At 35.0% G+C, this 24,901-nt stretch overlaps 2 protein-coding genes across 2 annotated transcripts in view; both read right to left on the reverse strand.

The window, feature by feature from the left end:
• LOC126825115 (protein MTO1 homolog, mitochondrial) overlaps positions 1–15,582 on the reverse strand; it is a 54,169-nt gene extending 38,587 nt beyond the window's left edge. The window contains exons 1-8 of the mRNA XM_050554605.2: positions 15,425–15,582; positions 14,290–14,491; positions 10,442–10,537; positions 9,600–9,655; positions 9,060–9,231; positions 7,587–7,763; positions 7,193–7,305; positions 3,677–3,789 (exon numbers count right to left, since the gene is read on the reverse strand). Coding sequence (XP_050410562.1) covers positions 3,677–3,789; positions 7,193–7,305; positions 7,587–7,763; positions 9,060–9,231; positions 9,600–9,655; positions 10,442–10,537; positions 14,290–14,485 — 923 coding nt within the window. The 5' untranslated portion in view covers positions 14,486–14,491; positions 15,425–15,582. The remainder of the gene's footprint in view (positions 1–3,676; positions 3,790–7,192; positions 7,306–7,586; positions 7,764–9,059; positions 9,232–9,599; positions 9,656–10,441; positions 10,538–14,289; positions 14,492–15,424) is intronic.
• A 5,601-nt stretch (positions 15,583–21,183) lies between these two features.
• Positions 21,184–24,901, reverse strand: part of LOC126825117 (somatomedin-B and thrombospondin type-1 domain-containing protein-like) — a 64,571-nt gene continuing 60,853 nt past the window's right edge. The window contains exon 4 of the mRNA XM_056101837.1: positions 21,184–24,010. Within this exon, the coding sequence (XP_055957812.1) occupies positions 23,710–24,010 (301 nt within the window). The 3' untranslated portion in view covers positions 21,184–23,709. The remainder of the gene's footprint in view (positions 24,011–24,901) is intronic.

Raw genomic sequence — 24,901 nt, forward strand, 5'->3', positions numbered from 1 at the left:
ATCATACAAATTGTTGACTACCTTTTTAAATGCACTTAAGTCAAGGGTTTCTACTTATTTGTTATATATATGTGAGAGTGTTATTGACCGGGATAGATTTGATGTCAAAATTTATTTATAAATGCTTGCTATATCTACCCATATAACTATGTAAGGAATGCTTATACATACACCATACCTACACTTATATTATATACATGATCTATCATCGAGTCATTTTATAAAAATAATGCATGGAATTCAACATCTTTTTTATACTTTACATTAAGGAAATATTGGGTAATGTTTAGGTACGTTGTTTTACATGCATGCTAATTTGTACATGGGAGAACCTTAGTTTTTATACCATCTGAATGACTAGGTTTTATTGGCAGGGACCCAGACAAGTCAAAATCATATACAGTGTATGGTTAAAAAATTCTGAAGCTCTTCTTTACTCACGCCAGGATTCAAACCCTAGGCATCAAAATCTTGAGTCCAGTGTCCTAACAGCTTGATCACCTTGGCCTCAAACTTTACCTAGGTCATTTGAGACTAACATATGGTTATACAATACACTATAACACAGATGGCAAGTCCCTATAAGGGCTTTATTATAATGCTACCGTGAACTATATATTGACCTTGCCTTATAAAGAACTGCTTTATAGTGTATATTTCTGTGTTTCATGCCAGATTTAAATTACATAAAATATAATAACACAGATAGTAAGTCCCTATAAGGCTTTATTATCTGAGAGCACCATGTTGACCTTCCCTTATAAGGAACTGCTTTATAGTCTATACTATTTCTGTCAATTTCTGTGTTTCATGCCAAATATAGAAATTACATGAAATATATAACACAGAAAGCATAAGGCCCTATAATAAGACATTTTTTTTTTTTTTTTATAATACTATTGGGAGTGACCGGTGACCTTGCCTTATAAGGCACTTCTTTATACTTATAGTATATATATTTCTGTGTTTCATGCATGATATAAATTAAGTAAAATTAACATCAATCAAGGATTTATTTTTCTGATTGAAATAAATAGGGTAAATCAGAAATTTAGCACAATACCTTGACAGGGGCATTTGACCGTAACTTATTCTTTGTAAACTCTTATTGGAAAAGTAATATGTTTATTAAACATATTCACTGTGTCTAAATAAAATATATATGTATCAATCACCCCAATAAATAAAACAAAGGAGGGTTGTTATAACTGTAAAGTATTTGCTCTTTGTACAATTGGTTGATGTAATAGCTTAATGGAACTCAAAACAAAACGATTCATCTTGAACAAGAATATTGTTTGGAAAGAAAAGTGTGTTGTTAACACAATACATCGGTCGTTTCATTTATTTTCTATGGTCACCTGTGCAATGTTAGGGAATATAATTTTGCTTTGACAGTCATATTTCTGTCTGTTTCATCAAATTACGATAACCAATGTTTTTCTCTACATACATGCCAATGTGAAAGGATTGACCTCATCACACTTAACGACTTGGTAACACTGTACTGGTACTTGCCAGTCGCACAAGCACTACCCCAAACATTGTTCTTCTCATCTCACACCCGATTTCCAACTATGACACTCTGGGGCTTCCACTTCAAAATGACTGTCAGAAACTTTGCAAATTAAATTCATATTGTCCAGCAACCTTAAAGGAGCTAAATCGCTAATATTTGGGATCTAGAAATTGACACAAATGGGTCGCAACGAATATAATAATGTAATATGAATGTATATAAGCTGATTTACATTCAATCGTTTCTGTTTTTACTGTAATAATTTCTAATCAGTTATGTTTGGCGAAATACGTCAGAAGTCTCACTTGAAGACAATCTTTAGTGTCTGGTTATTCCAATCTAAACCGATGGTATTTATTGCGCATGCTCTCCAGATAAGAATATAGCGTCACCATTTGACCTGACTTATGGAACATGTCTAGCCTCGTTCTTTGAGTCCCTTGTTTCAAATGGCACTGAAACGCATTATGGTACACGAATTGTGTACCAAAGACAAAATGTTTATTTTGTCTTGAATATTGGATATCAGAAGCCCATCTTTTCACTGTAAGATCACAAGACCAATGTTGATTTGAATTGACAAATAATTTGTGTTTTCATTGTCGAAGATTTTTGATGATATTGAGTTAGAGACTTAGCTACTTTGAGCTCTACTACCCTAAAGCCCTTATATTTCTTTGTACCAGTACTCTTGGCTAATGGCTGGAGAAAATAGTTAAATGTTATCTCAAGGCAATCTACAAGTGATATTACATATTTTCTATTTCTTGTTATAAAAAGAAATATGTTGGATGATAAATAACATTTTATACTCAACTTACATCAAAACCTATTCAAATTTTTTAACTTTAACAACTTCAGTATGAAATAAGTCAACTTTTTATAATCCAATATCTTCTTATATATCAAGAAATGGATAGCAGGCAATATGAGACTAATATGAAATTCTCTACACATTAATTTTGGGTGAAATAAGTATTCTTTAGATGTTCACATTGCATAACCAATGTTTGAATACAATGAAAAACCTTTGTACTATTACTGAACATACAAAGTGTTTCAGTTATTAAGTTTTTGAAAAGGGTGTCATATTTCTGAGACAGTTTATATGCATGTATTTTAAAGTTGTTTTTTTTAATCTTTATGAAATAATGAATATAGCAATATGAGAAACCTACACTATACAAATAAATCAAAATGTTACAATTAACAGAATTTCACACATTTTATAGCTCGATACTATTGTGGTTTGAAGGAGTGGCATAGCCAAGATTTAATAATGGAGAGGATTTGGTTGACAATTGTAATCATCTCCCATCCTTCTGGCTATGCTACAATTATTACTTTGAACAAATATGATCTGGACCATAGATAATGCTCATCAACATAGCTTTCTTTTGATTTTTAGTTCATTGAAAATAAATCTCGTAATGTAACCCCATGGTTATAACGAACATATGGAGGCTGACCAGACCCCCTTATGCATCAATGCCCTAAAATCCTTCTCAACAAATCCTACAGGGCAAGTTTACAAAAAACATAATGAACTCTGTACCAGCTAAAATATGCATAGACAGATAAATCAGGAAATCTGAAAATTTTAAAAAATTCTTCCTTGTGACTCAATGAATTATCCCTGAAGCTGAGATGCTGTTTCGGCTGTCTATGCTGACATGTTCTAAGTTGATTGAACCTTTTATTGGTGTATACAGTGTAATCTTGTAGGAATATTACTGACAAATTTGAATACCGTACGGGAATTATAATGAAAAACATGATATGCTACATAACAGAAAAATATTTGTAGTTGAAGTCTATTAAAGGTAATGGAAGCTTATTGACGCTGTTTCCTGAAGCTGACAAACTACTTATGGTGACCTAAATCTGGCCTCTATTTACCCCAACTAAAATTCAGAAAAAATTAATAACATTCTTCCTGCCTTGGATGAGGAAATGGAAACTTTTTGACCCTATTTTCTGAAGCTGACACCAACCTCTGGTGACCTAATTCTGGTCAAACTAAAAATGTCCAACAGTCAAAATTTTAAAACTGCATCCCTGCCCTGAAGTGTTGAAAAAATTTGACAATTTATGTGCACATTAAATATGGGTGTTTCATAATAATAACTGATTATTGAGAAGATTAAATAATCTAACCTTGGTCCACAGATCTCTTCTTGTACATGTTTATTATTATGTAGAGTTTGTTTTACAATGTCTTCTACTTCAACTCCTGTATGAGTTACATAACATGGCAACTGATCTTCAGGCTTTACAATAAAAACAATTCAAATCTATTACATATATAACACAGAAATTTCTTTAAAATAAAGCTGCTGATTATTTCATAGCTAAATCCCCACTAAAATGTTTAACATTTATTTAAGAAAACAAAACCAAAAATTCACAAGCATATACGGTAATCACCAGGCATGGATTTAATTAATCTAAATGGAATCAATGGCTTGTTTATTGTCTGCAGAGGATGATGAAAGTTGCCATTTTCAATTCATCATATCTTTGTAAATACTAAAGGGAAATGAACTATTTTTTAACTGAGATTCAACCTCACAATATTGTAATACAGAAGAGATTCAAAATCACTCAAATGCTAATCAGTGAGAATAATAATACATTTATATAAAACATGATTACATAATATGATTGAACTTAAACATTTATTGATCTTTTCAATGATACTACAAAACAATAAATTAATTTGAACAAGAAATTAAGTGTAAAATATGAAGGACTGGTACTGAAATGTTAACATGCAACAAAGCAGCTAAAGGGAGATAAATTCTTTTTAGCACAGATGGAAGTAGACCACAATCAATTTTCCCCATTGACAAAGGTATCAATTCTGGTCTCTTTGCTGGGCACAAACTTTTTCACAAATTTTCGTTTGGGTGAAAGCTTTCCACCATAGGCAGAGCAACAATTGGCCATAGCTTTGCTCCAAAGTTGACCACTGAGACTTAACAAAAGGAACTAAATCAGATAGTATTGCAGTGTAGAATTTAATAGTGGTCTGCATCCTGATAAGAAAAAATAGTCAATACTGTGAAGTCCATATATAATCGAAAATGCACAACAGTAAATGGTAAATCTTGTATTCAAAACAATATTACTGAATTATAAGATTTATGCTATGTTGTTATTAACAATTAAAGTGAAAGTTTTTAGATTATAACTAAAATTAAAAAATAACAATTAATACCAGTAAATGATCTATTGTAACTAACACCAATTTGTTCGAGCCATACTATATACCGGAAAACAACCGGAAAACACCGGAAAACATAATTTTATACTGGATACCGGAAAACACCGGAACAACACAAAATACCGGAAACCATCCTAAATACCGGAAACACCCTAAATAGGTAACCCGGAGCCTGGTCCTCTGTGTGCGGTTTTGGACCAAGTGAGCGCCGATGAAGGAAGGTCAAGGTCATTACGATGTTCGTTTTACAAAAAGCACCCCCTTCCCCCCCAAAAAAAATTTACGAATTTTTTTTCTCCAAAATTTTGTCGATGCCTATTATGTTTTGAATGTTTTAAAAGACGCAATCAGTCTACCTCCATCATTGACCATATTTTATTTTGTATTTTAATTTTTGTTTTCAGTAAATTTCAGTGTTTCAGTATTTCAGTAGATTAAACACTGCCCTCGAAGGGCCCCATTATATGCCGGTTGGGCCGGTCTCCTGATTCTTACCAGTAACGCTGGAATCAAGGTGGTACGAATCAGTGGAAGGCGCGACTAGGCCAACTCCTCCCTAGGTAACAAAAAAATCGCATCATAAAACAGCAAGTATCATCAAAAGCGAGTTAATAAATCTCTGAATAGTTCGAGTTGAAGTTCCAGGTTTAACCGCTATGTGTCCTAATCACCAAACGAAATGGATGCCACGCAATTCTTGGACAGGCTGTAATCTGAAAAGTGTCTACCCTTTCCAAGAGCTATCCATCTCGTTGGAAGGGCTAAAAATCTACTTGTTTCTGAGCTTACTTTCATTCCAGGATCAGATATAATCACTTGAATCATAATAATATTCAACATATTCCATCATATTCCGAGGGCCGCACACATGATTTTTTTCTGGATTACTTTTCGAGCTTTTTTTAACCAACTTGTTGACCAGTTTTCCTTGAGAAAACCCCAACTTTTGTCCAATTGTCCATGAGAAAAGTACATATTCTATCTTACTACATTGACGGGAAGTGGTAAGCTGGACGTCTGTAAAAAGGGTTGATCGATAAATTTTCAAGGAAGCAATTGTTGTTTTTGTTTGTGAAATAGAGGACTCTAGCCGATGAGGCTACTTTCTCCCAGAGAACCTCCGGCAACCAATTTGTTTTATGTACTACTATCGTAATAAAACATTACTATGTTAACCACTTCCTGGTGGCTGAAGACTTACACCGAATGCGTATTCGGAAAAAAATGTCCCCGAGAATTGTTTTTTCCGACAATCGATATTCGAGATGTCTTCTGTTGCATAAATTATACTGCACTGTGTAAGAACTTGCATCCTTTGATCTGAAGATTGTAGATGGAAAAGTATCATTTGCACTATTTCAAAGTAAACCTGCATTTTCGTATATCATCCCGTAATTTGTGATTTAAAATGACAATGACTGTAGAAATAATATGGCTTGAGGAACGAGAGATCTATGTTCGTCACGTGACTGGACAATTCCACCCCCGTCCCACTCTGACGATGATCTCTCCCGGAGCGGCACGGCGTGGCCCGCTCTCTAAAAAAATCTCGGGCACAGTTTACTCTTCTAAGTTTTCCGGTCGCTATTTAGTAACCCGGAGTTTGATCCTCGTGTGTGGTTTTGGACCAGGTGAGCGCTGATGAAATAAGTTCATTAACATACAATCGAGCGATCGCCTACAGTCAAAGAAAAATTTCTTTTCAGATTTTTTTTAACAATTTCTTCTCCAAAATTTTTTCTCAAAACAAAATTCTAAATTTTTTTCCAGTATTTTTCTCTGTAAAATTATTTTCTACGGAATGTTTTTTTGTAAAACCAATTCGAATTTTTTTTTTTGTGACAGAAAATTTTTTTCGTCAAACAAATTTTGGAGAAAAAAAAATCGGAATTTTCAGATTTTTTTAAACAATTTCTTCTCCAAAATTTTGGAGAAAAAAAATTCTAAATTTTTTTCCAGTATTTTTCTCTGTAAAATTATTTTCTACGGAATGTTTTTTTGTAAAACCAATTTTTCAGAAAAATTCGAATTTTTTGTTTTTCCGGTGTTTTCCGGTATTCAGTATAAAATGGTGTTTTCCGGTTGTTTTCCGGTGTTTCCGGTGTTTTCCAGTATATAGTATTGCCGAATTTGTTCATTTTAAACAGCTTAATTCAAACCATACCAACATTTGAATGTTTACTCCACTTCAGGAAGCATTCAGTTATAATGCGCATATTGTTATTGGTTTACCTCAGTTTACCCTACCAATCAAAACCTGCTAACAACCAAAATCATTTGAAAGGCTTTGAATATGGAGACAATTGATATCATGCTGTCATTACAGGCCCAGTATATGTTTTTCTTAACCATATAGATGTTCATGGAGAGACCAACCGAAAACACAGAAAGAAAATATCATACAGTTTTATTTAAATTGTATTTTAATATAACCAGTACACACTTACCTTTACACACACAGATTCATTCATAAAAGAAAATGGAACAGGTACATCATCACCAGACATCGCAGTAGTTTTACTAAAATCTATTGAATGTTTTTCAAGTCGAGGAGGCGTACCTTTAAATGCCAAATAATACATTTTATAAATGTAATCAAAACGCTCTAGCTAAAGCTCAACTCAACCTTCAACTTGGAGTTGTTGATTCAAAACTTATATATTTATATTTGTCTGGTTCTCTGATGGAACAAATTTAACATATCATTTACATTAACTACAAAAGATTTTTGCTATTTCGTACCATTTTCGTAGTTTTAAAAATAGGTATAATGCTCATAAGTGGTGTCTTGATTCAATAAAATCTTATGTAATTTTTATCGTCAAAATAAAATACACCAACCAGTTTTTAATCTCCCGAGATTAAAGCCAGCCATTTCTAAACTTTTGGCTAATCCAATAGCTGCCTCATCTCCCATCCTTCCAGCAGGACGACTTTTTAATCCTATATTAATTGTTCCTCTTAGAAATGTTCCTGTTGTTAAAACAACTGTTTTCCCTTCAACTCTTTCTCCATTTTCTGTAAAATATGTGTTTGATTTTAAATGAAATGAAATAAAATGGGGTTTAACGTCCTACTGTGTTTGATTTGAACTAACTTTTATAAAATCAATTTATGTTTATCAGCACTATATCTTATACATGTTTAATTTTTACAATATTTTTCTATTAAATTCTAACAGTATTTTGTTTCTTTTTTCAAATGTTTTAATGGTTTATAATAAGGGTTAACACGTTGACAAATCGTGGAATTAAACATTTAACAACCACTAGATTCAAATCGTTTTAAAGTAGGTCGAAGTTTACCACAAAATCGACAAATCATATATGTTTTTTTTTTTATCGGTTTTAACAAAACAAGTTTGATCCTATACTAATATCTATTCACTGCCATAGAATATCGTATGTAGATGCCATGATACTCGACAGGTGTAAAATTTTGTGCCAACAAGAATCGCTTTGTGGATAGTCGTCCTTAACCAGGCCAGAGTCAGGACTTGGTGTGAACAATCAAGCCCAGGGGGAACAATAATTATGGCCCAAGTAGATGTAAGCATTGGAGACGTCCGTGCGTGAGCGCCCTCGATGTGAAAAGTGCATCAACGGCAGGGCTTGGGATCCTCCGTCTGAAAGATTTGATAATTAGACTGCTACAAATGCCATTCCATGCACTATGGAACAGTCGGTGGTTAGGATGATACATTTGAACTGAAAACATATTCAAACTAATTAATCTATCAAAAAATTTGCTATAAATCCCTCTCAAAACATTGTATTCATGAGGAAATACTCCAAGATATAAAAAAAACAATTTTCAAAAGCCATGTTTGTAACTTGATTGAGGGAGGGCTCATTTCCAGAATGTATTTGTCATTACTTACTGTCCGTTTACCATAAACATTGAAGCCTGCGTAAATTTTTGGTTTAGTACATTTAAACTTTAAACCCCTCAATGTTCCCAAAACCGTGTCAACATTCGATTAAGAGATAACTATCGCTCCCTAGTTTTGACTGGATACCAAATCCAACCTGTGTCACTCAGGAGGAAAATCTATATCACAGGGAATCAAGAAATTGGCCAGAGTTTTGAATGGACAGGACTTGTGTCAGAAGTGTAAAAAAAATTTAAATATCCCTTTTTTACTATGATCAACAATATTTTTAAAGAAAGGGAGGGGGGGGGCAAAGAGTTTACATTGAATTCTGTGAAACTGAATTTTCACTTGGTTGCTCATCGCTGGATTTGAAAAAATTCCAGAAAACAAAAATGATGGTTAACCGTTAGCCAGGCAGATGCATTCATTATAATATTTACCTAAAATGATACCATGACAAGTATGTTTCATTACATTATTATCTGGAACAGTGACTTCACATAATATCAGATCTTCAACAGGTGAAGCTAGTATCGTCAGATTTTTAGTATTAAATACTTCTTTTTGTAAATGACTTTTATATAACTTTCTGTCAATCTGAGCTCTTGGACCCTAGTAAAAAATACAAATCTAGATACAAATGCAATTAACTTAATGTACAAATAAATGTATTTTTAATTAGGCCTACTCCCCAAAAATTCTATTACAAACTCAATAATCAAATGAAATAATAAAGCAGTTCCATAATCTGTTCACTAATTTCATCTAACACTATAGATTTCCTGAACTCTTTCCTTTCTTTCTTCATTAAACTTGCAATAAAAGTTATGCGTGGGAGTGGTAAGCAGATTTTGATATCTAGTCAGAATATGGATCAGAATTCCAACCATTTCAATTATAACATAACGAAATAAAAAAAACATTTTGATACAGAGATCTCAATGATTTTTTTTTGATATGAATAAAATAATCATATTTACCCATACTGCTGGTCCTTTTTTTCTATTAAGTATTTTAAACTGAACACCAGATAAATCTAATATGTATAAGAAATAATTCGTTAGTTTCAATCTTTTTCATGTTCAAGTGAACGAGTTTGACTCGATCTAGAACAACTCTGTGGCTACTGTGAGCTTCATCAATTTGAAATTGTGATTATGAATGACTGGTTCCAGTTACATACCAACTGTCTAAATGAAGGGAAGAGAAAATCTAATGCATTATTAGATAATTAGTGCAGGTATTACTTGAATCCAGGTAATAAACCATAAAATCAAATTAAACAGAACTGGATCTGATATTCAAAGAGATATGAATTAATAAAAGGTTTAATGCCCACTTTTGATACAAACTAGGTTATTTGGGGACTAATATATAGTTCAATTCTATTTCAATAATTTGCTGGCATGTAGGGGTCTTTACTGTGTGAGGAAATCAGAGGACCCAGAGAAAAACCACAATGTTGGACAGGTGACCCTACTCCATTTACAAGCTAGGATTCAAAACCATGCCCCCATGACTCAATGACAGACCTTGTGATCAAATATGCATGTTTTAAACCATTTGGCCACCCAACCCCCTCAGAGAAATAGAAGTGTAATGTCATTTCAACAGAATTAGTTCATTTTGACACTAATATCTCTATTGCAGGAGTTCTTTAATAATATTGGAAGGAAACCAGAGAAAAAGACCCAAGGTCAGGCTGTACTCCTACCAACAACTACAGGATCCAAATAGTAACAGACCTACAATCGGCCATCCAAAATCCTGCATATGAAAATACTGTAACAACTTAAAAGTTCAATATCAAAATCCAACTCACCACAAATTCTACCACATACACCATCTAAAGCATCAATCTCTTTAATCAAATGACCTTTTCCTATTCCTCCAAATGATGGGTTACAAGACATCTCACCTATAAAAAGGAGAAAAGAGAAACAGATGAATGACCTTAAATTGAAGGTGGAATTAGAAAGAGGGAGTGAAATGTGGTTTAACATCCACTTAACACAAATCAGGTCATTTTGGGAATAACACATGGTTCAATTTTATTTCAATCATTCACTTTTGCGTAGAGGTTTTTATAGCAGTGGAATGAAAACAGGAGGCCCAAGCCTCCCCCCAGTGCCCAAGCCTCCCCCCCCCCAAAAAAAAACCCCTCTGGATCTGCCCAAAAGCATCGGGTTTGTTCTTTGGGTCCAATTCATTTTGATAACAAACATCCAATTTACAAGTGTTTTATTTTCAGAGCAGGTTAATTATGAAAGGAGATTAATCATTAGCTGAACTGTCCTGTTGGATCGTGTTGAGATACAGCAGGAATATTGAAGTAACCAATACAATGACAGATGATTGCATGTCTGGCACGTCTTGGGATAATTTTTTAGTGTCAATATGACGGTACATCAGGGGATTATTTTTCGGTGCAAATCCTGCGACACAGATGTCTATATATCTGTCATGTTGGATTTTTTTTTTTGCTCACAACGTATCTGTCACTACTGTTATTATTTCCCGAAGTAATGAATATCAGAGCAATCGCTACTAGAAAATAACATTTTCGTCAACAATCAATAATAGAGAGAAATGGGGTTTAACATCCACTCAACAGAAATTAGGTCATTTTGGGACTAACATATGGGTCAAATTTTATTTTAATAATTTGCTTGCGTGCATGGGTTTTTTAGCAGTTGGAGAAAAGCGGAGGACCTGTAAAAACCCTATGAGGTTGCACAGATGACCATCTTGTCACATACATGCTGGGAATCCAAACCATGCCACTTGACTCGATGACACATGATCTAAAATACATGCATTAGACCATTCGGCCACACAACATCCGATCAATCATAACCTCTGTATATATTGTCAACATGATAAGGACCACAAACTGATTTCAGTTTTTGGCAACTAGCAACAAATAAAACCAAAACAAAGTCAATATATGATATTTATTAAAGTAATCAACGTATGTAGACATGTATATACATTCCACAGAAATATGAAGATTCTGATTATAGTTGTCGGACTTATGACAAGGTCGGTAGAATGTTGCTTGTAGAAAATTAAAGGGCCAAACTAGCAAATAAATAAACAAAAACAAGTTAGTTATAATTAAGGAACAACCAAGGCTAAATTCTTTAAATGTTGAACCAGAAAAACTAAAAGAGTTATAAATAACAAACAATAGGCCTAATTAATAATAAATGAAAAACTAAAATAAAAGTAAATAAAACTTAACAAATTTAAGTAAAAATTACTAAAAATAAATTAAAACTTAACTATCAATCAAGTAATAAATTCTGAAATGGTTAAACAGAAAAACATACAATAACAATAACTAATAATAAATGAATTTCAGGAAAAAGCAAAAACTAAAATAGTAAATACTAAGAATTGACAACAGTAAAACAAAAACAAAAACAAAAAGAAACATGATGAAACGAATAAAAAATGCGTATCAGAAGCTCTAAAAAAGTCAGCCCATAAAACTGTTAAAAGCAAAAAAGTAATCCTGCCACTTGCATACACCACTGGTCTTGGAAAACTTTTTATGACGTGATTTCTTTTATTTAACTTGCTTTGACAATACAGAAACATTCAGATTTATAACACTGTTTTACAATCTCCTTCCATTACTGAAGACCAGCTTTACCATGGATGATTGAACCAAATCCACAGCTGACCATTACTGAAGTTAACCAATGATACTAGAAAATATGAAAATTAACTGAATTAACAGATTTGATGCACATTAGAAATTGCAGTTATTATAGAAAGTCACGAGTAGTAGTCACATCATACTCCTCGCAGTGTTTCGTTTGATTAGACCTAATCCCACTCAAATACATGTCCCAAAATATGACTGGTCAACAGTCAGATCAACAATCAATACATTACAGCGTAACAAAATCAATTAGGATTAACCAGAGCTCTAAATATGTTTACATAAAGGAAAATAATGTCATTTGAAGCTACTTTACGTCACAACGGGAAAAATTTATTACGTTCAATATTAACCAGTGCATAGCAGAATATTGCAGAAAAAATAATTGTGTGACAAACAAGGCTATCCAAAATAGCTACAAAGTAATCGCTGCATGTGGAATCTTTTTATCATCTGTTTGACCATACAGCAAACGAACAATATTTTCACCATCTTTTAATACATTTAATCAACTGTCTTAATCAAAGAGAAGAACTGACATGTTATGTATTGTGTTTCAAAAAACTAGTTAGAAATACAACTTGATTGGATGATAACAAGAGGCAGATTTCTCTGCCATTGTTTCTGGAATAGTTTTACATTAACTAGATATTGGGTTTTTTTAAAAAATGAAAACTTCATATCTCATATTATGATCTCTTGTAGTTGTTGTATCCAGATAACTTATGTATAATCCAATCTATGGTTCCTTGTGTGTTTATGCTCCAAAATACCTGTGGAATTGTTCAATAATGTATTTCTTACCTCAGTTACATGCATTGCAGCTTTTTTTGGATGTTTCCAACTAGTTATTAGACAGTTTGTACATTTTCACGTCTCTGTCATTTTATCAGCACTAAAAATATTCTACTGGTCTGGTTCAGTATTTAAAAAATCTACACATTTATATGATGTACAGAGAATCTAAACTTTGTCATATGTTCTAAAACTTGGTACTTGAACTGGACAGTACAGCTAATAATAAATAATCACCTTTCATAGTTAATAGAGCCGCTTATTTTTTAACACTGCTCAGGAAATTAAACCATTGTAAGTTAGATGCTGGACTTCAGTACAAACCAGATGCTTTTGGATGATTCTAAAGGATATTAATGAATTTTCACACACGAAAAAATGATAGCTGTTTTATAGTCCTAAGGCTGGAGATTTTGCCAGGAGAAAGAGAAGCATTTCGGTCTATTTTTTCTTGAATTCTAACGGGTACAAAATGTTTAGATTTTTTGCATGTCTAAAAAACTAGACATGATTCTGTTGTCTGCACAGCCGAGATTCCTTCTTACAGTATTAGTCTGCAATGCCCGACTCTTTCCATAGTCTTTTTTAATGTACCTGGGTCTAATTTAGATCACCCTTTTGAGAGCTGGCAAGATTTCCGAATCTTGAATAGTTCACAAAGATTTGTTTCTAATCACCTAACAATATACATCAATTGAAAGCTTACCTATCCACCTTTTTCTAAAGATTAGCTTAGAAAATTTATGACTTGTATTTTGAAAATTGTGAGCAAAACAAGAGAGAGAAAGAAATGTCCAATCGACACAAACTAGGTCATTTCAGGACTAACAAGATTCAATTTTATTTCAATAATTTGCTTGAGCGCAAGGGTGTTTAGCTGTGCAGGAAACTGGAGGACCTAGAGAAAAACCTTGAGGTAGCATACACATTGGATAAATAAGTCACAGAAAGATTAGGGATAAATGTTTGGAAAAGAAAATAATTTAGGTTTTGAACAATATACAGTGGAAGGCATTTCAGTGATGCATCTTTGTAAAAATAACCAAAGAAATATGGACAGTTTGGGAAAAAACCCACAGTGCCTTATGATATCTTTCTCTCCTGGCCACCAATCATCAACATACATGTAGATATTAAAAAGGCTTGACAAAAAATCAGACATTTTGTATTTTGCTTGTGTGGTGTGCATGACTTTATATACAAACCAATAGTATCTTTCTTGTGTGTGACTAACAGTGTACTGGCACCCATCCGAGCTGATGCACATGCCGCCTCTGTTCCAGCATGTCCCCCTCCCACAACAATCACATCATATATCTGATCAGTTGTAGTATATTTTCTGTAACCGGACAACTTCTGGTAAGTTGAAATCAGGAATTTGTTATATCTGAAGATCCTCATTTTTATCTGAATAATATATAATAAAAAAATAGATGAGTGCACATTGTACCAAATAGTACTAGTATAGTGTGCTAGATCAGTAAACATATTGCATCAAATCTGTCATTCTGTTGACTAAACCCCAGCCAGTAACCACGACTGTTTCAATGGTGACATTAGCCGGGAGGTGTGTCTCTTGACATATCTAGGCCTGGCTACTAATGTCAATATATAATCTCAGAATTTCATCTATCAATGTGTGCCTATCTTGTCTGCCATGAGAGGTTAGAAAGTTGACATATATATATATATATATATATATATATATATATGTTCAGCTTAGTGTTTTGAGCACAACATCTGAAAAAGTATTTTGTAGATAGGCAGGGGAAAGAGCAGATCTTATATTAAATCATTTCCCAAATTCCCATACTAGTTACTACAGTCTATAGTGCAAGAACAGTAGTTACACGTAGGCTATTCATCAGTGGCTAAGTGAGTAAGATGCTGGCTCGCTAGCCTGGATGTCATCGGTCGGGATTTTACGCCATGGTTTCCCCTTGTCAGTGGTGCATGACGGAGGACATGACAAAGACAGCTGTCTAGTCGTTTGGATGAGATGAAAATGAAATAAAATGCGCGGGGTTTAACGTCCTACTCAGCTACTGTTTGGATGGGAGGTCCCATGTAGGCTACACATTGGCAGTTGCAAGTTGATGTAAGAGTAGGCCGTAGCGCCGCTGTCCGGGCAAAATTTCTCTCATAGTAGGCCTACACTGTATCATGTATGGTGTATGCACGTCTTCATTAGGCGACATCATTAGCCCAGTCGGAGCAGATCAACTTGTAAATTTTTTTTTCGCTATCAGACACAAAGCAAACAAAGACATGGGTTGAATATATAGACAACAGTAGTATATCTCGAACATTGATTCAATCATAAAGTAAATAGATATGTACATTAACTAATTAATGTTATCTAATTTTTCATCGGAGAAATGTTTTTCATGGAGGTTGCCATTTTGTTTTCTTTTAGAGTTATTTCCCTTAGTCTACCGAGTCGAGCCATTTTTTTTTTTTAACATAGTTCATGTTTATCTTATCTAAACAGAACAATATATCATGATGAGGGACTATTTCTTTATATTTTAACATTTGGCTATGATTCTGTTGCAACGGCGATGGATGATGATGATGATCTTTTACAGTCAGCACTTGAAGGGAGGTAACTCCATTAAAGGTATTTTTTCTTAAAACTCTTCAGTGGAGTTGTCTCTCTTTCACCACTTCGTCTGCTAGCACATATTACCAGTGGCGTGCGAAGGTTTGAGTTTGAGGTTGATTAGCTGACCCAACACAGGGTTTAATGCTGAGAAAGGAAGATAGTAGAAATTTTAAATATCCTATATGTAATAACCAATGAAATAAACTTTTTATTCAAATTAGAAATAAATAAACCACATTTATTAAGTTTGGTGCCCGTACAAATGAGATCTCTAGCAACTCTCTAGTTCCACTGACTGTTCTACTTTACTAACTTCTAGTTCTAAGCTTACTCAAGATAAGTTACTGAGGCCTAGTACGGAACTGTAGTAGGCTACTGTCAGAATATTTTGAATGTCACTCTTCGATTGAATTGGAAAGAGAGCGAGAGAAATGGGGTTTAACATCCACTTGACACAAACTAGTTCATTTCTGGACTAATATATGATTCAATTTTATTTTAATAATTCGCTTGAGCGTAGGCTAGGGGTCTTTAGCTTAGCAGTGGAAAAAGCGAGGGACCTGGAAAAAACCCTCTTGGTTGGACAGGCAACCCTACTCCTTGTCAGGTACAACCAGGGAATCGAAACCACATGAGTTGACTCAATGCAATGACAAACCTTATATACTATTCAAAAAAAGTAGGGGATATTTGATTTTGGGGGCATAATACTAAAATATGCAAATGACTACGAACAAAGTCACTATAGAACCTAACAGAAGAAACATTTCCAGTTACATGTGACGCCCAAACTCACCAATAGCTACCGCATGGAATGCAGGTGATGCTTGGGATCATCATGGGGGTCCAACCCAAGATTTGCACGACTCTGACTTTGAATGTTACAGTCATTGTGGCATTGAATTCCAGGGTGGAAACATCAGTTTAATTGTTTTAGTGACCAGAAAACAAATTTTGATATGCGTCGGCTTACCCAAAATGAAAGGTTACGTGCCCTTGGCATGCTACAGATCGGCACAACACAGGCGGTTGTGGTGCGGACGATGAATGTTTCTCAGTCTGTCATAAGCAGGCTATGGTCCAGATACCGTGATACACAATCTGTACAGGACAGACCACGCTCAGGTCGACCAAGGGCGACAACTCAAGCCCAGGATCGATTTATCCGTACCTTGGCCTTGAGAAATCGTGTCATCACAGCAAATCAGATCAGCGCTCGTCTTCAAACAGACACTGGTGTGAGAGTGAGTGGCCAGACGATTCGGAATCGACTGCATAGGGGTCACCTTCGCGCCCGACGTCCTCACGTGATCCCTTGTTTGAGAGATCATCACATTCAGGCAAGACGTCGTTGGTGTAGGGATCGTCAACACTGGGATAATCGACGCTGGAGCAATGTGATGTTTTCAGATGAGTCAAGGTTCACTGTTGATTTTTTGGACAGACGTAGGAGGGTGTGGCGTCGTCGAAACGAGTGCTTCCAAGACGTTAACGTCATCAGACATGATCGATTTTGGGGTGGTTCTGTTATGGTGTGGGGAGGCATCACTGTTGCTGGAAGAACGGCTTTACATGTTGTTGCAGGGCGTGTTACAGGCCAGTACTACCGGGACAACATCTTGGCAGTCCATGTTGTGCCGTTCGCACGACGTCATGGCCGCCGTTTCATCTTCCAGGATGACAACGCAAGATGTCACAGGGCCAGGATCGTTACAGGTTACCTCCAACAACAGAACATCACCACATTACCTTGGCCAGCACTGAGTCCCGACCTCTCCCCCATCGAGCATGTCTGGGACATGCTTGGACAGAGGTTACGTCAACGTCAACAACGTCCTGCCAATGTCCAAGAACTTGCTGCTGCGTTGCAACAGGAATGGGACAATCTGGACCAAAATGACCTTAGACGTCTCATTAGGAGTATGCCACGTAGGATCAATGCTTGTTTGGCAAACAGAGGAGGATTTACCCGTTACTGACTTGGTTGTGATGCTGTGGTAACTTTGCTGTTTGACCCCGGGTATCATTTTACCCTTATAATGGTCAGTCTGTGCCTTACTTAGTCTAACGATCATTTGGAATAAATCGATGAATGTGAACTTCATTTCATTTTGTCATTTGTTTCTTCGTCAGTTTCATTAGGTGACTTTAATAACACTTAAAAATCAAATATCCCCTACTTTTTTTGAATAGTATAATACAACCCGCACACGCTAACAATTTGGCCATCCACCTCCCTCAACCCGATTGGATTGGATATGCCCCACTTAAACCAATAGTGGCACGCCATTGGATATCACTCCGGGTTCAAGCGGACATTAAATCCCCAATTAACCTAACCACTTTGATGCATGAAACCAGGGTGGCCAAGTGGGTAAGATGTGGCTCGCTAGCCTGGAAGTCATGGGTTTGATCCCTGCAATGGCCGAGAAAGTTTATCAGGATTTTCCGACGTGGTTTCCCCTTGTCAGTGGTGCAGAATGGAGGGCCTGACAAGGACAGCTGTCTAGTCATTCGGATGGGATGGAAAACCAAGGACCTGTGTATACATTGGTGTGCACATAAAAGATCCCTTGGCAGTTGGAATTCGATACGAGTAGGCCATAGTGCCACTGTCCGGGCAAAATTTTCCTCATAGCACACTGAATGGCGTATGCCCGTCTTCATTAGCCCAGTAGGAGCAGAACAGTAAGACCTAAAACCCCATTTCATTTCATTTCTTTGATGCATTACTTGTGACACTTTTAACATTTTTATTCTATTCTTATCTGGCATTGTGAGCGACAATTACTTAACCAGGACTGATGCATTTCCACCTACTAAGAAATCTTGAAGGTTTGTTTTGACCCAAGCTGAGATTCGAACCCTATATTTGGGCCCCTTCTGGCTTTGTGGAGTAGGCTATCAAATTTTATGCAATAGGCCTATCTGTAAATGAACTGAAATGTTTCTTTTTCTATTTACAGCCATAATAGAAGTTACTGGCAACTGAAGAATGGAATAACTTTAAAATATATTGGGTAGGCCTAATCCAAAACACAAAACAGCGATGTTCAATAGTGGAAATGAAATGCCGTTTAACGTCCTACTGTTCTGCACCGACCTCCAGGTTAGCGAGGTATGTCTTCTTCACTGAGCCACCATACCCTGTGGGTATCAATCAAATAGACTACCTGGTGGTGATTTCATTTTGGTGTATTTTGAAGTTTTTAAAACTTATTTATGGAAGAACGGCTTTACATGTTGTTGCAGGGCGTGTTACAGGCCAGTACTACCGGGACAACATCTTGGCAGTCCATGTTGTGCCGTTCGCACGACGTCATGGCCGCCGTTTCATCTTCCAGGATGACAACGCAAGATGTCACAGGGCCAGGATCGTTACAGGTTACCTCCAACAACAGAACATCACCACATTACCTTGGCCAGCACTGAGTCCCGACCTCTCCCCCATCGAGCATGTCTGGGACATGCTTGGACAGAGGTTACGTCAACGTCAACAACGTCCTGCCAATGTCCAAGAACTTGCTGCTGCGTTGCAACAGGAATGGGACAATCTGGACCAAAATGACCTTAGACGTCTCATTAGGAGTATGCCACGTCGGATCAATGCTTGTTTGGCAAACAGAGGAGGATTTACCCGTTACTGACTTGGTTGTGATGCTGTGGTAACTTTGCTGTTTGACCCCGGGTATCATTTTACCCTTATAATGGTCAGTCTGTGCCTTACTTTGTCTAACGATCATTTGGAATAAATCGATGAATGTGAACTTCATTTCATTTTGTCATTTGTTTCTTCGTCAGTTTCATTAGGTGACTTTAATAACACTTAAAAATCAAATATCCCCTACTTTTTTTGAATAGTATAATACAACACGCACACGCTAACAATTTGGCCATCCACCTCCCTCAACCCGATTGGATTGGATATGCCCCACTTAAACCAATAGTGGCACGCCATTGGATATCACTCCGGGTTCAAGCGGACATTAAATCCCCAATTAACCTAACCACTTTGATGCATGAAACCAGGGTGGCCAAGTGGGTAAGATGTGGCTCGCTAGCCTGGAAGTCATGGGTTTGATCCCTGCAATGGCCGAGAAAGTTTATCAGGATTTTCCGACGTGGTTTCCCCTTGTCAGTGGTGCAGAATGGAGGGCCTGACAAGGACAGCTGTCTAGTCATTCGGATGGGATGGAAAACCAAGGACCTGTGTATACATTGGTGTGCACATAAAAGATCCCTTGGCAGTTGGAATTCGATACGAGTAGGCCATAGTGCCACTGTCCGGGCAAAATTTTCCTCATAGCACACTGAATGGCGTATGCCCGTCTTCATTAGCCCAGTAGGAGCAGAACAGTAAGACCTAAAACCCCATTTCATTTCATTTCTTTGATGCATTACTTGTGACACTTTTAACATTTTTATTCTATTCTTATCTGGCATTGCGAGCGACAATTATTTAACCAGGACTGATGCATTTCCACCTACTAAGAAATCTTGAAGGTTTGTTTTGACCCAAGCTGAGATTCGAACCCTATATTTGGGCCCCTTCTGGCTTTGTTGAGTAGGCTATCAAATTTTATGCAATAGGCCTATCTGTAAATGAACTGAAATGTTTCTTTTTCTATTTACAGCCATAATAGAAGTTACTGGCAACTGAAGAATAGAATAACTTTAAAATATATTGGGTAGGCCTAATACAAAACACAAAACAGCGATGTTCAATAGTGGAAATGAAATGCCGTTTAACGTCCTACTGTTCTGCACCGACCTCCAGGTTAGCGAGGTATGTCTTCTTCACTGAGCCACCATACCCTGTGGGTATCAATCAAATAGACTACCTGGTGGTGATTTCATTTTGGTGTATTTTGAAGTTTTTAAAACTTATTTATGGAATGTATCAAAATTCATTCAAATTATCAACCAGTAAGTCAGCCCAGCATTTTACATTAGGAAGCATCAATGACAGAGGAAATCTGCAAGGCTATTGGAAATTGGACGACCTAATTCTGTCAATCTCAAAGAAAGTCAGAATTCACTTTAATATTTTGCCACTCAGTCAATTTGTGCACATTTACATTAAAGCAATTTCTTAATTTTTAAGTCAAAGTTTTTGACACTGAAAAACTCCAAATTTCATTCCATGATGGGAATTTCATGTGTAATTTTTTAAAGATACTGTATAAGACTTTTTGATGCATTAGTTGATCATTTCACAGTTACTGAATTTTACATCAATGAGAGGCAGTCATCATATTGCGTAAACTTGGCCATTTACGTGTATAAAAAATGCTGTTAAAATGCAGTTAAATAGACCTGACATGATATAATGTCAATGAGAAAGCTATCCATCCATGGTGATTCAATAGTTGGAATTTTCAGGTGAAAAGATCAGCTGACAGACATAGATTTTCAGGTGGTCATTTCCATGCAAATTATTACAGACTGGCATGATTGAAATGAGTGACCTGTGTGCTGTCAAAAAACAAGAGAGTACAAGAAAGAAAGGTATTTATTTATATAGAAATACATCAAGTGATTAATACAGAAATAAAGAGCCAGTCTTTAAAATACACGAATCTAAAATAATAACTCTACAATGATCTGTGGTGGATGGGGAGAGGGAGGAAGGAGGGAATATTGAAAAGCAATAACAGTATGTACATGATGTGACGTGTGGGTGCTCAGCCTGAGGTACAGTACAATTAATGTCATGCCTATTTATAGATCACTTATGATAATACAGAGAAACTTTTACACGATAATATTATGAACAAATGACAAATTTTTAAACTTTTTGTCTCAATTACTTTGTGTGTATAATGTGATAAATTTCTAATGAAATAAATGCTAAAAAGTGATGAAATCCAATCACATTTAATACTTAAAAGCGGATACATCTATTAACTTTAATATAATAATGGGATTAAATGCACTATATGTATATACATCTAAATATAGACTGGTTTCCACAACAGGCGTTAAGTATTTGCGACTTCATTATGGCATCTTTGAAAAAACTCCCATCAATGACATTGGTAATGTAATTGCAAACCTGTTAGTTGATGAAAAAAGTCCATCAATGACAATAATGCAGAACAACCTCAAACACAGCATTATGTAAGTTATGGAATTTTAATGGAAACGCACATTTGCTTACAGCATTACTCAAGTGGATTGTGCAATTCCAAGCACTTAAACCACACATGGAAACCAGCCTTATAAGTTTATCAATTGTTATAAAGTTTTTGAAAGAATTTGTTAAAGGCTCTTTTTGGTACATCCTTACTATTAAACATGAACATAATACAATAATATTCTATTAATCATTAAAATCAATATTTAATAACATTTTTCAAATTAGTATTCTTTCATTAAAAATAATAAAAAAAAATGTATCACAGATATACTGGGCTGAAGTTTACACTCAAATGTTCTTCTTCCCAGCATAAACTGCAAAATAAGCACCTTTGAATCAGTGACAAAACTGAATAAAAAATTATACAAATAAATAAATTTGATAGTATAATAATACATATCCAAATAGACGTCAATATATTTATAATTTTTTTAACTGTATACAAGTAGATCTTTTACAAAACATCATTCAATTTAAAAAAAAACCATGATGTTAATTCATTATTATTCCATACTTTGTATAAACTGAAAGTAATATACAGTAAAAATGAGGTATTGCTATTTTGATTTTTTTTGCTTAGATATTTCAACAATTAAAACCTTTCATCAAAATTTTTCTGAATTTCTGCGTTATTTGACTCATTTTCTAAATTTACTTGGTAGAGCTGTTATAAAAACATGAATAATATATATTTCTTTTAGCAAATTCATTCAATAATGTTATAAATATTGTTTGCTAGACATAAAAAAAAAAAAAAAAAATACTACCAACCAAAAATTTGTTGAACAGAATAATATGAATGGCATAACTTGTTTGCATTATCAATCTTCTCAAAACTCCCAATTATAACTTCTATAAAGATCAATATCATTCAATATAGTAAAAAAATTTACAAATAATATTGTTTTATACATTTAATTACAAAATGATGATCCAGAAGAAAAAGTAAGGGAGGGTGTGACTGTGACATATACATTTTACAATTTTATATGAAAAAAATCTCTATCTAGGGTTAGAATAATTCAAATGGCAATATTTTTTTATTTACAAATAATTAAAAATTATACAAATAAAATATCAGATTTAAGGTTTAATTGATCAGTATGCAATAGGAAATATGTATAATAATATGGCGCATGGTGAACAGGCAGATCTTATCTCAAGAATTTACGTACAAATACTGGCCAAAGTATCCACAAGTTGACTTACACTATAGCACCAAAAAAAGAGGTAAAAACAAAATAACCACTATTGCATATATACAAGAACTAAAAATCATTCATAAGTTTAGGTACAAAATATGACATAAAAAGATTCTTTGATGGTTTAAGTCTGCACATATCAAATGTTTCTAAGCAGGACAGGTACCACTAACAGTGACGATGGTAACCTGCTAGGCCAGTTATTATTAAGATGTAAAAAGAATAATATGTCTTAAATTAACCCTTTCATTTCTATACAAACATGAATTATATAAAACATTTTTTTTTTGATTAACAACAAGATAATGTAAATGCACTATGTAATGAGAAATAATTTGTGAGTAGTAATACAGCACTAAAAAAGTAGATTCAGAATGGTGATAGTGGTGGAGGCTACGTACATCATATGTATAATGTATATTTCAAAATAAAAGATCTAATAAATTAAACATCAATCATTTTTTCCATTCTAGTATAAACTGGTCTAAAAGCGAGAGTGAACCTTTAAATTAATTCATTTTGTATGATGAAAAAAATTCAATTCAATCATTTCTGAACATTTATTCCAAACAAATCCACTGACAAATCCTGGTAATCTTTTCGAAGCCTCATATACACCATATTTTCCTAAACCATAATAATAAGTCACAAGACCAGCATGAAGCTGCTAAAATGTTCATTAGATCAGAATAAGATTTATATCAGATTCTTTGTCACAAACACATGCTTCATGTTTTGAGGTCATCATCCATTTTCCATGACAGTGAGGAACATCGATAGCACTCCATCTTGTTTGTTTGTCGAATACTCCGTGTCCGATACATCGTGATCCGCGTTCTACATCCATGGCTGTTGGTTGACATTCTACGCAAACTTCTTGATTTTCCACGAGTTCTTCAGACCATGTACTATTTTGTTCTGTTGCTGCTGAAACATTGCAAGCTGAACGAGTACTGGTCACAACAAATCGTGCACAATATCTGAAAATATACAATGTATTATTTATTAAACATACATTATGCAAGACTAAGAGCTAATTCTGTCTATTGCAGGTCATTCTTTAGGCCTGAAATGTTATCTAAATTATTAATTAGACATTAATTAACCTATCCAGACCATAATCAACTCTAGATGGCATCGCTAGCCTGCGATCTTTGGTGGATTGTGAGCCGATTTACTGCATAACTTTCCTCCACGATTTAACGATTAAATGGATAATCGAGACTATCGTCGGTGAAGTGTCAAAAGGGTGTATCTAAGAATTTCTAAAGATTAAGAAATAGAACCTTTTCTATTTCAAAATTTCCACAAATTAAGATACATTTGGACACATGATGCCCAGAACAGTTCTAATTGGCATAGAGACACACAGCTTAGACAGAAATGTGCATATTAATTGGGAGAGTTTGAAAATGCAAAAAAGTGTATTTGACTAATTTCCCGAGATACACCCTTTTGACACTTCACCGACGCTATGCTGTTTATCGTACTGACTTTAGTCAGGCAGAAATTCGATTGTTTTGTTCTCGGTTCATAGTTGATCAATTTGAATGAAATTTTCAGCAAATTGTCTTTACATTATCTAGTTTTTAACTATTATATGAGAACTGCCAACTCGTTATCGAATCTCCCATAATGTATCTTTAAGTCATTAGTCTATATTTATTATAGTTATAAGTTGGAAATGAATGACAATGAAATGGTGTACAAAATCCTTTCTTCGCGAGCACCTGGTAAGGACCAGTGTACATGTTGGAGTGCATGTAAAAGAATCCTTGACAGTTGGAATTCAAAATAAGAGCATACCCATATCCCCTCTGTTTGGGTAAAATTTCCCTCATAGCACACAACATGACATATGCCTGTCTTCA

The sequence above is a fragment of the Patella vulgata genome, chromosome 6 (genome assembly GCF_932274485.2).
Source record: "Patella vulgata chromosome 6, xgPatVulg1.2, whole genome shotgun sequence".
NCBI lineage: Eukaryota > Metazoa > Mollusca > Gastropoda > Patellidae > Patella > Patella vulgata.